Genomic DNA, 13,074 nt, shown 5'->3' on the forward strand with positions numbered 1-13,074 from the left:
TGTAAGACTTCTTACTGTGCTCACCCCAGTCCAACGCCGGCATCTCCACATCAAGACTTTTCATAGTATATTTCCTTGTTAAATTACTCCTGCCAAAGTGTATCACCTCCCACTTTCCATCTGCCACTTAGCCGCCATTTTTCTTTTTTTAATTGAGTACCCAATTCATTTTTTCCAAATTAAGGGGCAATTTAGCATGGCCAATTCACCTATCCTGCACATCTTTTTGGGTTGTGGGGGTGAGACCCACGCAGAGACGGGGAGAATGTAAACTAAACATGGACAGTGATCCAGAGCCGGGATCAAGCCCGGTGCTTGGGGCCGTGAGGGAACAGTGCTGACCACTGTGCCACAATACTGCCCACCGCTTATCCGCCAATTTGACCATCCCGTCTACATCTTCCTGTTAACCATCCGGCAAATCTTTGTGTTATCCGCAAACTTACTGATCCTACCCTCCACCTAGTCATCTATTTCATTTATATAACTGACAAATAGTAGGGAACCCTGTTGTACGCCACTGGCTTCCAGACACTAAAGCAGCCGTCTATCACCACCATCTGTCCCCTACCGCGAAGCCAATTATGAATCCACCTTCTCAAATCGCCCTGTATCTCATGTGCATATGCCTTCTTAATAAGTCCCATGTGGGACCTTGTCAAAGGCTTTGCTGAAATCCATGTTAACTACATCAACTGCACTACCCCCATCTATACACTTCAATTCAATCAAATTTGTTAGGCATGACCTCCCTCTGACAAAGCCATGCTGACTATCCCTAATCAAAACTTGCCTCTCCAAGTGGCGATAGATTCTCGCCTTCAGAATCTTCTCCAGTAGTTTGCCAACCACTGACATGAGACTCACTGGTCTATAGTTCCCTGGCTTGTCTCTACAACCTTTAAATAGTGGGACCACTTTAGCGGTTCTCCAGTCCTCTGGCACCTGCCTAAAGTTATATTAAAAATACAGCGCCAGTAATTTGGAGGCAGTTTCGCCAACACTTGGGGTTGGGGGCAGTGTCAAGGGAAATGCCGATTCGGGGGAACCACAGATTTGAGCCAGGGATGTGGGATGGAATTTTTCGGAAATGGGAGGAGAAGGGGATTAAGACAAAGATTTGTTTCTTGGGGGTCGGTTTGCACGATTGAAGGAGCTGGGAGTGAATTTTGGACTGGAGCTGGGGGAAATGTTTAGATACATACAGGTTCGAGATTTTGCCAGGAAGGAGATACAGAACTTCCCGGTGGAGCCAGTCTCCACGTTGCTGGAAGAGGTGCTGACGACGGGCGGAACTGGAGAAGGGGGTAGTGTTGGTGGTTTAAGGGGCTATTTTGGAAGAGGAGAAGGCACCACTGGAAGGGATCAAATCAAAGTGGGAGCAGGAATTGGGAGAGGGTATGGAGGAGGGGTTCTGGTATGAGGTGCTCCAGAGAGTGAACACCTCCACCTCGTGCGCTGAAGGTGGTATACACAGCACACCTCACAAGCCAGCTCTTTGAGGGGGTAGAAGATGTGTATGAATATTGAGGGGGGAGGATCCTGCAAATCACATTCATCCTGTCCAAAGCTGGGAGATTACTGGAAGGAGGTTTTTAAGGGTAATTTCCAAGGTGGTGCACGTGTAACTGGACCCGGGTCCTCGGGAGGCCATATTCGGGGTGTCAGACCAGCCAGGGTTGGAAACGGGCGCGGAGGCAGATGTTGTAGCCTTTGCCTCATTGATTGCCCAAAGGTGGATCCTGCTGGGATGGAGAGCAACCCCTCCACCCTGTGCCCTTGCATGGCGGGGGGACCTGTTGGAATCCTCTCTTGAAAAGGTCAAATTTGAACTGAGGGGAAGGATGGAGGGGTTCTACAATTCATGGACGTTATTCATTACGCACTTTCAAGAATTGGATAACATCGAAAATTAGTGTGTGCGCAGGGAGGGGGACTGTATGTAATAATGGTGACTATAGGTGATTCCTGATTCCTTTTAGTTGTTTGTTTATGTTAACATGCGGGCAGTTGTTTGGAGGTTGGTGAGAGGATGGGATTGTTGCTGTTGATATGGGGATTGACATTATATTCGTTACTGCTTATTGTTGGTCAGTGCAAATTTGGGAGAAAATGTGAAAAAGGAGGCGAATAAAAATATTTTTAAAAATACAGCACCAGCAAATCTCCCTACAAGAATATTGGGCCCAATGCTATTTAAGTGCAACCTATCCTTGTACAAGTTCCACCTGCCTCAGAACTTTTCTGAATGCCTCAAATCAGGTGCCCTGCCTCCTACACCAATTCTCCAGCTATGTAATCAATCAATCCTTCTATTCCTATGCTCACTCGCATGTGGCACTAGAATAATGCCGAGATTACTGCTGTGGATGTCCTTTTTAACTTCCTAGCTCCCCGAAATCTGCTTTCAGGACCACCATCCCTCTTTCTACCTGTGTCATTGTTACCAATGTTGGCTATGATGTCTGGCTGTTCACCCTCCCCCAGATAATGTCCTACAGTCGTTCTGTGACATTCTTGACCCTGGCATGAGGAAGGTAACACGTCTTCCGGGAGTCACGTTTACAGCCGATGAAACACCTGTCTGAATCCCTGATTATCGAATTCCCTATAACTTTGCTCTCCCAGTCATCTTCCTCCCCTCCTGTACAGCTGAGCCATCCGTGGTTCCACAGGCTTTGCACGGGCTGCACTCCCCTGATAAACCATCACCCTCACCAGTATCCAAAATGGAAAACTATTAGCAAACAAGATGGACATGGGAATCTTGTACTATCTGCGTGGTGCTCTTTGACTGCTTGGCAGTCACCCATTCCTTCTGCCTGCATCTCCTAACCTGTGGTGTGACCATCTCCCTAAACATGCTATCCACGTAGTCCTCAGCCTTGAGGATGCACCACAGTGACTCCAACGTCGCTCTAGTTCTGATACCTGGACTTCCAACTCTGGCAGTCATTGACACTTCTGCAGATGTGTTCCTTTTAGGACAATTGATATGCCCAATGACTTCCCACACTGCCCTGCCATACCATAACTTTAAAAAATATTTATTGCAATTGGAATAAGTGGAATAACTTGCCATTTACACTCCAATTAGCTTGCTCCCCTGTACCAATGTAAGAGCCTACTACTTTAAAATAAATAAATTTAGAGTATCCAATTCATTTCTTCCAATTAAGGGGCAATTTAGTTTGGACAATTCACCAACACAAAATTAGTGTTTGTACCGTTTAGCCTTGTATATATTTTTTTACTGTTTTAATAAAAATATATGGTCAATTCACCTACCCTGCACATCTTTGGGTTGTGGGGGTAAAACCCATACAAACACAGGGCAAATGTGCAAACTCCACACGGACAGTGACCCAGGGCCAGGATCGAACCTGGAACCTTGCCGCTGTGAGGCAGCAATGCTAAAGAGCCAGCTACTTGAAGGCTGAATAAAAAGTAAAAATAGAATGGAGTACTCACTCGCCAAACTCCCACGTTACCTTCTGTGCACTCAAAGCAGTACTTGGGACAGGCCTATTGTTATGCTTTCTGATAACTGGCTCAAGTTTCTGCAAACCAGTTTAAGCTAGCTACCTGATTAACCAGCTGCATTGCTCTGAGCGCTTGTAAACCTGTTTTAAAGCTGGAATAAATAAAGCTTAACTTCTCTTAACTCCAGAGTAATTTTCAATTGTTAATTAAAGAAAAAAACTAGACTTTAGATAGAAATTAACCCTTAAAATCCCTCACTCTCCAGCTCCCAATGCACAGATTTTCTTTAAAACTTAAACTTGTTTGTGTTCATCATGAGCCAGTTTTGGGCTTGTATTTAGTGTGAAAGAAATTGGTTACCCAAAGGAGAGAGGCTCATACAAATCTTTGTTTGATTTAACAGAACTTTTCCGACTTCCTATTTCGCTGGTACATGGAGAAGGGGAAAAGGGGGAAACTCCTGTCACCGCCAGTGTCCCAGCATGCACAGCTGGCCAGCTTCCTGCAGTCCCATCAACACCTCAGCTGGCTTCATGAAATCAATGTCCACAACTTTGAAAAGGTATTGGATTGTGCCTTCGATATTTGCGCTGTTTAGGTATGAAATCTTGGGAAAAGAAAGAAGTCTGCAACGGCTGTGAATTTGGGTGTGAACCCAAAGAAAAATTGATATGTAGGGAGGGAACGCTACATCAGGACCCCCCCTCCCAAACCAGTTATTTCCTTGAGGGTATGAGGGAGGGGTGCAAGAGGTGATTACGTAATATTAAGCTTGCAACAGTAACTGTGTTCTCCTGATTTTGCAAGCAGTGTCCTTCTCCCTGGTATGGGTTACATTCCGAGCTGCTGCTAACTCTGATGTTTAATTACCTGAGAGCAGTGTGTTTCCAGTATATTGTTTCCAAAATGCTGAGTAGCAGCCCTGGATTTGTTTGCACTCTTATCTGAGGCTGTTGCATGATTTTGCGCAATGGCAGAATTGAGAAGGAAATGAGAAGATTGTTTAATATACAATCATTTTTATTTTGCTTTTCACCTGGATTTACCTATAATTCGTTATCCAATCTGTGATGCAGACACACTTTCATGTACAACAGTCTGGTTTATTTTCACTTGCAGGCACACAGGACATTGCTCAATCTCGCCAATATGGAAACACGGTATTTTGCAAAGAAGAAAACTCTCCTGAGCCTCAGTAAACTGTCTGCATTTGCTTCTGATCTCCCTGATGACCTTCTGCAAGAGAAGATGGAAGGTAAAGTCAAGCGGTCCCTTAAACGTTCCTGTCTTTTTCCTTTCATTGATTTGTGCCAATTGCTCACCGATGTCATAGTTCTTCATAGCCAAGCATCAAACTCTTTGCTGCATTTTGTTTTCTCAATGCAGCTTCAGCTTTGTACTTGTAAGTTGTTGCCGTTAATCCTCGTTATTAGGGCAGTTTTTCTTTCCTGTTCATCATCAGGCTTGTTGAGATCTAGAATACATTACCTGAAAGAATGGTGGAAACAGATCCAATAGAAATTTCTGATGGGCAGTTGGGTATGAAGAGAGCTCATTTGTAGGGGCCTGAGAAGTATTTAGAAGTATTTCATAGCCAAAGCATTGTTCTCAAAAAGCTGCAGAAAGCATGTGTGTCTGGCTACGATCACAGCAGTGAAACTGGCTATGAATGTTTGACTAATAATGTTTCCTTACCTTGATCTTCCTCTATTTAAAGCAGTGTCTTCATTGTGCTTATTTTGTTATAGACCTGACTGTACAGGAGCGGTATCTGCTTCATCAGGAGACCTTGCCAAAGGACCTGCTTGATGAGAAACAACTCAACATAGACACCATGCCTGTGTTAACTGCATCACAACTGATCCACGTAAGTATAGTGGACACCTTAAGTGTGAATGATGCCAATGTCCACCATCACGGATATAGAATGTGTCACTATGGTTTGCAGAAAGATGCTAAAACTATGGAGAGTGTGCAGTCTAGATTGACTAGGATAGGGAAGTAGTTATGGGGAGTGACATGATTCTCACTGGAACTGAGAAAGCCAAGAGGAGTAGAAACAAAGATCATTTCTTCTGGTTAGTCGGTGACTAGGCGTCATTGATTGTTCGAGAAAAGATTGTGTGGAATGCTTCATACTCTAAAATAAATATGTGGAATACACAGTTAATTCAATTTGGATAGAGGGCAGCACGGTGGCACAGAGGTGAGCTGTGCTGCCTACGGCGCTGAGGGCCCGGGTTCGATCCCGACCCCGGGTCACTGTCTGTGTGGAGTTTGCACATTCTCCCTGTGTCTGCTTGGGTTTCACCCCCACAACCCAAAAGATGTGTTGTACAGGTGGATTGGCCACACTAAAATGCCCCTTAATTGGGAAAAAATAATAATAATTGGGTATTCTAAATTTATAAAAAATTCAATTTGGATAAAGCTGTTTTGCAATTCAACCAGAAAATCTAAAATTATCAGTGTGCTCAGTGTTCTGCAGTTCCTCACAGCCAATTTAAATACCATTTGAAGGGTAGTGGTCTCTATTTCATGAATAAATTGGTGCATCGCAAGAACCCACAAAGAGTAAATTATTATTTTTTTTTTTTATTTTTTTTTTAAATAATTTTTATTGGAATTTTTTACAGAAAATATAACAAAAAGTATAGCAAAAAGCAGTAATATGCAACTAACAGCCCCATAACACCCACAATTCCCCCCATACCGTAACATCACATGTATCACATTCCCCCACCCCCCCCCCCAAACAAGAGAACTTAACCATAAATTAAAATTAGATAAATCAAATTTAAATAAAATAAGCTAACATAATCAACGTCTCTCTCCCCCCCCCCCCCCCCCCCCCGGGTTGCTGCTGCTACTGTCCCAGTACCCTATCGTTGAGCCAGAAAGTCGAGGAAAGGTTGCCACCGTTTAAAGAACCCTTGCACCGATCCTCTCAGGGCGAATTTAACCTTCTCAAGCTTAATGAAGCCCGCCATGTCATTGATCCAGGTCTCCACGCTTGGGGGCCTCGCGTCCTTCCACTGTAGCAAAATCCTTCGCCGGGCTACTAGGGACGCAAAGGCCAGCACACCGGCCTCTTTCGCCTCCTGCACTCCCGGCTCTACCCCAACCCCAAAGATCGCGAGTCCCCATCCTGGCTTGACCCTGGATCCCACCACCCTTGACACCGTCCTCGCCACCCCCTTCCAGAACTCCTCCAATGCCGAACAAAGAGTAAATTAGATAAACAACTAGAATAGCCTGTTTGTCATAGTTTGTTGCGGGCGCAAAGTTAACCATGGCACCAGAATTCTCTGCCATGGATTTGTTCTTTTATCCACCAAGCCATCTGCTTACGTTTTCCAAGGGGGGTTGCAGTTCCAATTGCAGGTGGATTGAAAATAACTGCCCTGTACATGAAGCAGCATCTGACCGAGTGTGGCATCAAGGACTCTCAAGTAAAATTGAAGACGATTGAAATCGGAGGGTGAGGGATGGCTTAACATGGTCATATCTAGCAAAAAAGATTATTCTTGTGGTTTTTAGAGATTGATTAATTCTGCATCAGGCCATCACTGCAGGAGTTCCTCGGTGTAGTGCCCTAGGTCCACCAATCTTCAGCTGCTTCATCAATTACCTACCCTCCGTCATAAGGTCAGAAGAGGGAATGTTTGCGGATGATTGCCCAATGTTCACCATGACTCAGTTATGGATGATGTACAGGTGGTGGTGTTACCATGCATCTGCTTTACTTGCCCTTCTATGTCCCTGTCCAAATTCAGCAAGATCTGAATACATTTAAACTTGGGCAGATTGGTGAGAATGTTAGTTGCCACCTAACATTGCCAGGCACTGACCATCTCCAGTGAGAGAGAATCAAACCATCGCCCCTTGATTGCTGAATCCCCCATTATCAACATCCTGGGAGTTACCATTGACCACAAACTGAACTGAACTAGCCATATAAATGCTATCTACAAGAACTGATCCGAGGCTAGGAATCGTGTGGTGCGTAACTCACCTGACTCCCCATAGCCTGTCTGCCATCTACAAGGCACAAGTCAGGAGTGTGTTGGAATTCTCTCCCCTTACCTGGATGAGTGCAGCTCTAATAAGAAGCAAAACGCCATCCAGGACAAATCCGCCTGCTTGATCGGTACCCCATCCCGCTCAACATTTAGTCCTTCCACTGACACAGTGGCAACCGTGTTTACCGTCGACAAGATGTACTGCAGCAACTCATCAAGACTCCTTTGACAGCACCTTTCAAACACATTATCTCTATCAGCACTGTTGCTTCACAGCTCCAGGGTCCCACGTTCGATTCCCGGCTTGGGTCACTGTCTGTGCGGAGTCTGCACGTTCTCCCAGTGTCTGTGTGGGTTCCCTCCGGGTGCTCCGGTTTCCTGCCAAAGTCTAAAGATGTGCAGGTTAGGTGGATTGGCCATACTAAATTGCCCTTGGTGTCCAAAGGGGTTAGGTGGGGTTATGTGGATAGGGTGGGCGTGTGGGCTTAAATAGGATGCTCTTTCCCAGCGCCGGTCCGCTAAATGGGCCGAATGGCCTCCTTCTGAACTGTAAATTCTATGATTATAAGATGTCCTCCCTTAGAAATATATTGGCATTCCTTCACTGTCATTTGATCAAAATCCTGGAACACCCTTCATAACACCCTTCATAATAGCACCATGGGGCGTGTACCTGAGCCATATGAACTGTGGTAGTTCAAGAATGTGGTTCACACCATCTCAAGGGCAGTTGGGGATGGGCAATAAAGCTGGCTAGCTCATTATGCTCACAATCAATGAAAGAATATATTAAAAGTTCTGTTCAATGGTAATTAATCAGATTAATATCCAATTTCTGCAGCTCTACATCAGTGATGAGAACATAGAAGCGAATGAATACGATTTCAAAAAGGCCCTTGATCTCCTGGAGTTTGTTGAAAAGGTAGGGGGGGGAATCTTGAAGCTGGAGGAAGCTGTAACTGCAGGAATATACGTATTGCAATTTGAGAAACATAATGAATGTCGGTCTTTGATTTTTTTTTTCCTGTGATATTTGCTCTCTGTTGAATGAGTAGACCTGATAATTGCTCTTCCCCAAAATATTCTTGATTCTGAAATGTTCGGCCAATTTTCAAGCAGAATAAAAAGATTCTGTATTTCCTTGTAGGCGGGTTTACCTTTTTAGTACTAATGTCTCAAAATATTTAGTTACTTATGACCCATGAAAGGCATAAGGCCCATAGACATTTTACCCCATTTCTCCACTGTCACAGCTTTCACTTCTCCCATCAACTCCACCCCCAAACCACCTGCAACAGGAAATCTCACAACCAACTGAGGAAACCTTTACCTTCGATTCCCCTTGACCATTTAGTGAGCTCCAAACACCACAACCCAAAGATCATTAGCCAGAGTGTGTTGTCTCTTTTTGCCACTATCTTGTACTCCAAAAGTGTGTTTTAGTTTTAGAAACACTAAACCTACAAGTTTTGTTGCAACAAAGCAAACATTCTCCTGTTCAAGTTAGCTTGTCTTTTCTGTTGGCAATTTCAGTTTTTCAGTCAGGGGTGTGATCTGTGCCCCCCTTAACCTTTGCAGGTGCCCACTATGTAAATAAAGACTCGTTCTCTTGAGGTATCCAGGGAAATGCAGCACTGCAGTCTCGGGGAGAAAATAAACTGAACTGTTTTGAATGTATTATTTATAAAGGAGTGAAGAGTCCCTGCATTGCAAACCTGCAGTTGTTCACGTTGTTCCTTAGAACATTGAGTTGAAAGCCTTTTCTGCAATTGGTATTCATTGTTTTATACAATCTGTACATTTCACATTCCCCCGCAAATCCCCCCCCCCCCCCCCCCCCCCCCCCAATTTTCCTCTTGGTTAGTCTCATTTTCCAGATATCTGTACTTGGTCTTTCCCTATCTGGTAGGATGTGTTTAATTTTTGCTTGACACTGTCTGTCAGTCCTGAGGCAGGCCATGGTCAGTGCCTGTTTTCCATCAATAGAGTAGCCCTGTTTCACTCATGTATCACCATTTCTTTTGTGCTTAACTTTTCGGCTTTCTATGATTTTCCTGTTGGTTCGGGTTGCCTTTAATTACAGGATAATTAGGGCAGCACGGTGGCACAGTGGTTAGCATTGCTGCCTACGGCGCTGAGGACCCGGGTTCGAATCCCAACCCTGGATCACTGTCCGTGTGGAGTTTGCACATTCTCCCCGTGTCTGCGTGGGTTTCACCTCCACAACCCAAAGATGTGCACGGTAGGTGGATTGGCCACTCTAAATTGCCCCTTAATTGAAAAAAAAATTGGCTACTCTAAATTTTTTTTTTTTTAAATATTACAGGATAATTGGATGGGGATGTTCAAATTTATAACTGGGTGGGACCGAGTAGATACAAGCAGACTGATTTCTAGCAGATAAAACCATAAGAAATAAAAATAGTAGTAGGTCTTTTTGGTGCCTCGAGCCTGCTCCGCCATTCAATAAGATCATGGCTAATCCGACATTCCTCATCCACTTTCCTACCCTTCCCCTGTAACCCTCGATTCCCTTACTGAAAGAAGTAGAACCAGGGTATATGTGCAAAAATTAAATGCAAGAGAAGACCGAAAGCAGAATTTTATTTGCATGAGTTATACAGCTGTGACGTGCCTTGGTGACTGAGTTAGAAACTACAAGGGGAAAAGTAACAGGATAAGCACATGGGATTAGGATATCACTCATGTGGGGGAGCATAAAGAGCACCAAGCAGTCAGTGCCGCTTCATGCTGTTTCTTTCTGTGAAAGGTTTACAACAGGCTCTTGTTAAATTATTTTGGAGACCGATTGCATTTTCTGTCTATTTTCTAAAGGAGGAAGGTCTTGATACTGATGTCAACATCGATTCATTGAAACTGGAAATCTTCTGCCGAGCTATTCTGAGGGATGAGTATGTGCAGTTTTGATTCTCTATCAACTTCCCTCATTTCAACATATGTATTGAAATGAAGGAGGCTATCCACAAATGTAACAACTATTACCTGCATTGCATTGTAAAGCTATGCTTACGTTATTGAATTAGACCATAAAATGAAAGCCTTGAATTTAAGTGGCTATTTGCCTTTCAATTTTAATTTAATAACACTTTTCCCTCCCTACCCAACTTCTAGCTGTGATTTGACTGTCTTCCCCATCAAAATGCAATGCCTGACTTTGCACCCCAAGTAGCATTTAGGGGAGGGAGAGAGAGCATGTGCACGTCTAATTATTTTAGCTAATATGTTTGAACAAACCAATCCTCTCAGGTGGGAGACTTTTCCATGTGCATGGCTGTTGCACCCAGGTTAGTTATTCCATGTACCAATTCCTGGGGATTCTTGAACTCTCAGTAACACACTCAAAAGAGAATGTTCTGCTTGATTTTGTTTAGTTGGTCTTTTGATGCCAAAGATGATCCAATTAAAGCTGCAAAAGCAACTGTACTGATAAAGGTCATAGAAAAGCTCGTGGATGAAGGTGAGTGTTACATTAAACTGGTCCAGTAATTGTGGTTGTCAACCCAAACAATGTTCCTTATGAGCAAAATTCTTTATTTGGGATCCTGCCCAACTATTTATAAATCTGTATATGGAATATAATCCGATCATGTGGATCCTCCCCACCACCATTGGTATGCCAGCCTGGAGCCTCTGGATTGGGGTTGAAGCATTTAGAGATGCAGTATCAATTTTGTTCCTCTTGCCCCTGTATTTGTTGATCTTGGGAGACTATTGACTACACTGACTATTTTCATATCTCTCATTTTAGGTGTTCAACTGAAACATTATTTGCCAGAAGTAAATGACTTGCTGCAGTCAAATTATCTGAGAACCCCAAGATCCAGTTCCTACTTTGAATTCCTCTTGCAAGCAAACTATGAACATTATTTAAAAGCACAATCCTGATTCCCTTCATGTCTATCTCTAGGTTCTGCTGCTTTTAAAATCCTTCATTCAGCAGATCATGTACTGCAAATAAACAACCTGCAGTGGTCAAACTTGTGTAAAAATGTTATGAATTAATTTGGATTTTGAATAAAAGTTTAATTTTATAAAAGGCAAGCGAACTGTCCTTGTTTCTATCTGACTGGGTTATTTGACCTGCAACTGGATGTGGGCACCTAGGCCAGACAGAGGCCTGGTTATAAAATACTTTGCTCCTATCTGACCAAAAACAGGCTCCTCCTTAAGGTACCATTTAAATATGTAGATATCCTTCCCATTTCCCAACGATGTTTTCTGCTGATCTTTGCTCAACACATTCGAAGGGGGGGCAGTTTTCTTCCCACTCTTGCATTTCAGTGATTTAACAAGCCAACGAGCATGATGTTATCCTGACCTACCACAGGATTTTTCTATCATTTAATGTGATATTCCTTTTGCTCCGCTCCATAAAAGACTGCAGGTGAAAAACTATTATATTAAGTTACTCATTTATTCATCAGTACAGTATATTACAATTTCAACTTGCAATTTAGAACCTTTAACAAGGAGACAGTAAAAGCCTGGAAATGTCAGCAGTATCAATCTTAGACCATAATGGTCCCCATGGAGTGAATAGTTAAAATTCAATCAGCCGGTAGACCTGGTGGGCAACGGTGTGATGAGATTGAAACCTTCCCATACACCAAGATCTCCCAAATAACTAGTAATAGTTTTCAGTGGGAGGTTGTGGTGTTGTAGGGGGAAAATATGCTTTTAAACAATGGATCGTTGTGTTCCTGTGCAATGAATAATTAAAACTGTTCTGCAGAGAAATCCTGTTTCCAGAGAAATTCTGTACAATACTCGTTGCCATGGTCACAGCTTTGTTCACATGTGTAAACACAGAGGGTTCCCCAATCCAAACTCTCTCTGAGGCAATCTACTTTCAAGTAGTTAAGCAACTGTGGCATCACCTGAAATAAAGTTGTGAAAATTAGTGGCTGAATTTTTTTTTGTTCTCCAACTAGCTGATTTCAGCTATGCAAACACTGTAAACTTAAACAGTAATACTATCTCCTAAGTACAAATTCCCTGATCACCATCGTGCAGGGTATAGCAAAGTATTTCAGTCAAAATGATATGTTGGCCTTAACGCCATTCTCCTTGCAATAAAGAAATCTGGAGCGTGAACTGGAGTGATGTAACCTGCAAAGCTAGATTTTTCAGCTGGTGCAGACATGGGCTGAATATCTGAATCTTTTATGGTTCTATCTCCAGTTATACCTGGAAAACTCTTACTAGTCCTTGGTTAAGTAGGTTAAAACTGCAGAGTCAGTTTCACACCACAAAGAGGGCATTCGGCACATTGTGTCTGCGTTGGCTATCAAGCACCTCTATTCTAATATCATTTCCCAGCACTTGAAACCCAAGTCCTCATCTAAATGCTTTTTAATATTGAGGGTTCCTGCCTCTACCACCCTAGATTCCCACCACCCTTTGGGCTGAAAAAGCTTTTCCTTAAATCCCCTACACCACAATCGGGTCCTCCTTCAGCCCTCTATGCTCGAAGGAAAACAACCCCCATCCCCTCTTCATTGCTGAAATGCTCCAGGCAAGATTCTGGTGAATATCCTCTGCACTCTAG

The 13,074-nt window shown here is 43.4% G+C and overlaps 2 protein-coding genes across 6 annotated transcripts in view; one reads left to right on the top strand and one right to left on the bottom strand.

Annotated features, from left to right (window-relative positions):
* Window positions 1-11,567, top strand: part of nup133 (nucleoporin 133) — a 91,557-nt gene extending 79,990 nt beyond the window's left edge. For all 3 annotated transcript variants that reach the window (XM_038807960.1, XM_038807949.1, XM_038807970.1), the window contains 7 exons: window positions 3,887-4,045; window positions 4,603-4,738; window positions 5,232-5,350; window positions 8,347-8,427; window positions 10,341-10,417; window positions 10,898-10,983; window positions 11,275-11,567. In XM_038807960.1, coding sequence (XP_038663888.1) covers window positions 3,887-4,045; window positions 4,603-4,738; window positions 5,232-5,350; window positions 8,347-8,427; window positions 10,341-10,417; window positions 10,898-10,983; window positions 11,275-11,411 — 795 coding nt within the window. In that variant the 3' untranslated portion in view covers window positions 11,412-11,567. The remainder of the gene's footprint in view (window positions 1-3,886; window positions 4,046-4,602; window positions 4,739-5,231; window positions 5,351-8,346; window positions 8,428-10,340; window positions 10,418-10,897; window positions 10,984-11,274) is intronic.
* A 354-nt stretch (window positions 11,568-11,921) lies between these two features.
* The window catches only part of pdcd2 (programmed cell death 2), a 32,315-nt gene continuing 31,162 nt past the window's right edge, over window positions 11,922-13,074 (bottom strand). For all 3 annotated transcript variants that reach the window (XM_038807983.1, XM_038808001.1, XM_038807991.1), the window contains one exon: window positions 11,922-12,403. In XM_038807983.1, coding sequence (XP_038663911.1) covers window positions 12,242-12,403 — 162 coding nt within the window. In that variant the 3' untranslated portion in view covers window positions 11,922-12,241. The remainder of the gene's footprint in view (window positions 12,404-13,074) is intronic.

The sequence above is a fragment of the Scyliorhinus canicula genome, chromosome 1 (genome assembly GCF_902713615.1).
Source record: "Scyliorhinus canicula chromosome 1, sScyCan1.1, whole genome shotgun sequence".
In the NCBI taxonomy this organism is placed as follows: domain Eukaryota; kingdom Metazoa; phylum Chordata; class Chondrichthyes; order Carcharhiniformes; family Scyliorhinidae; genus Scyliorhinus; species Scyliorhinus canicula.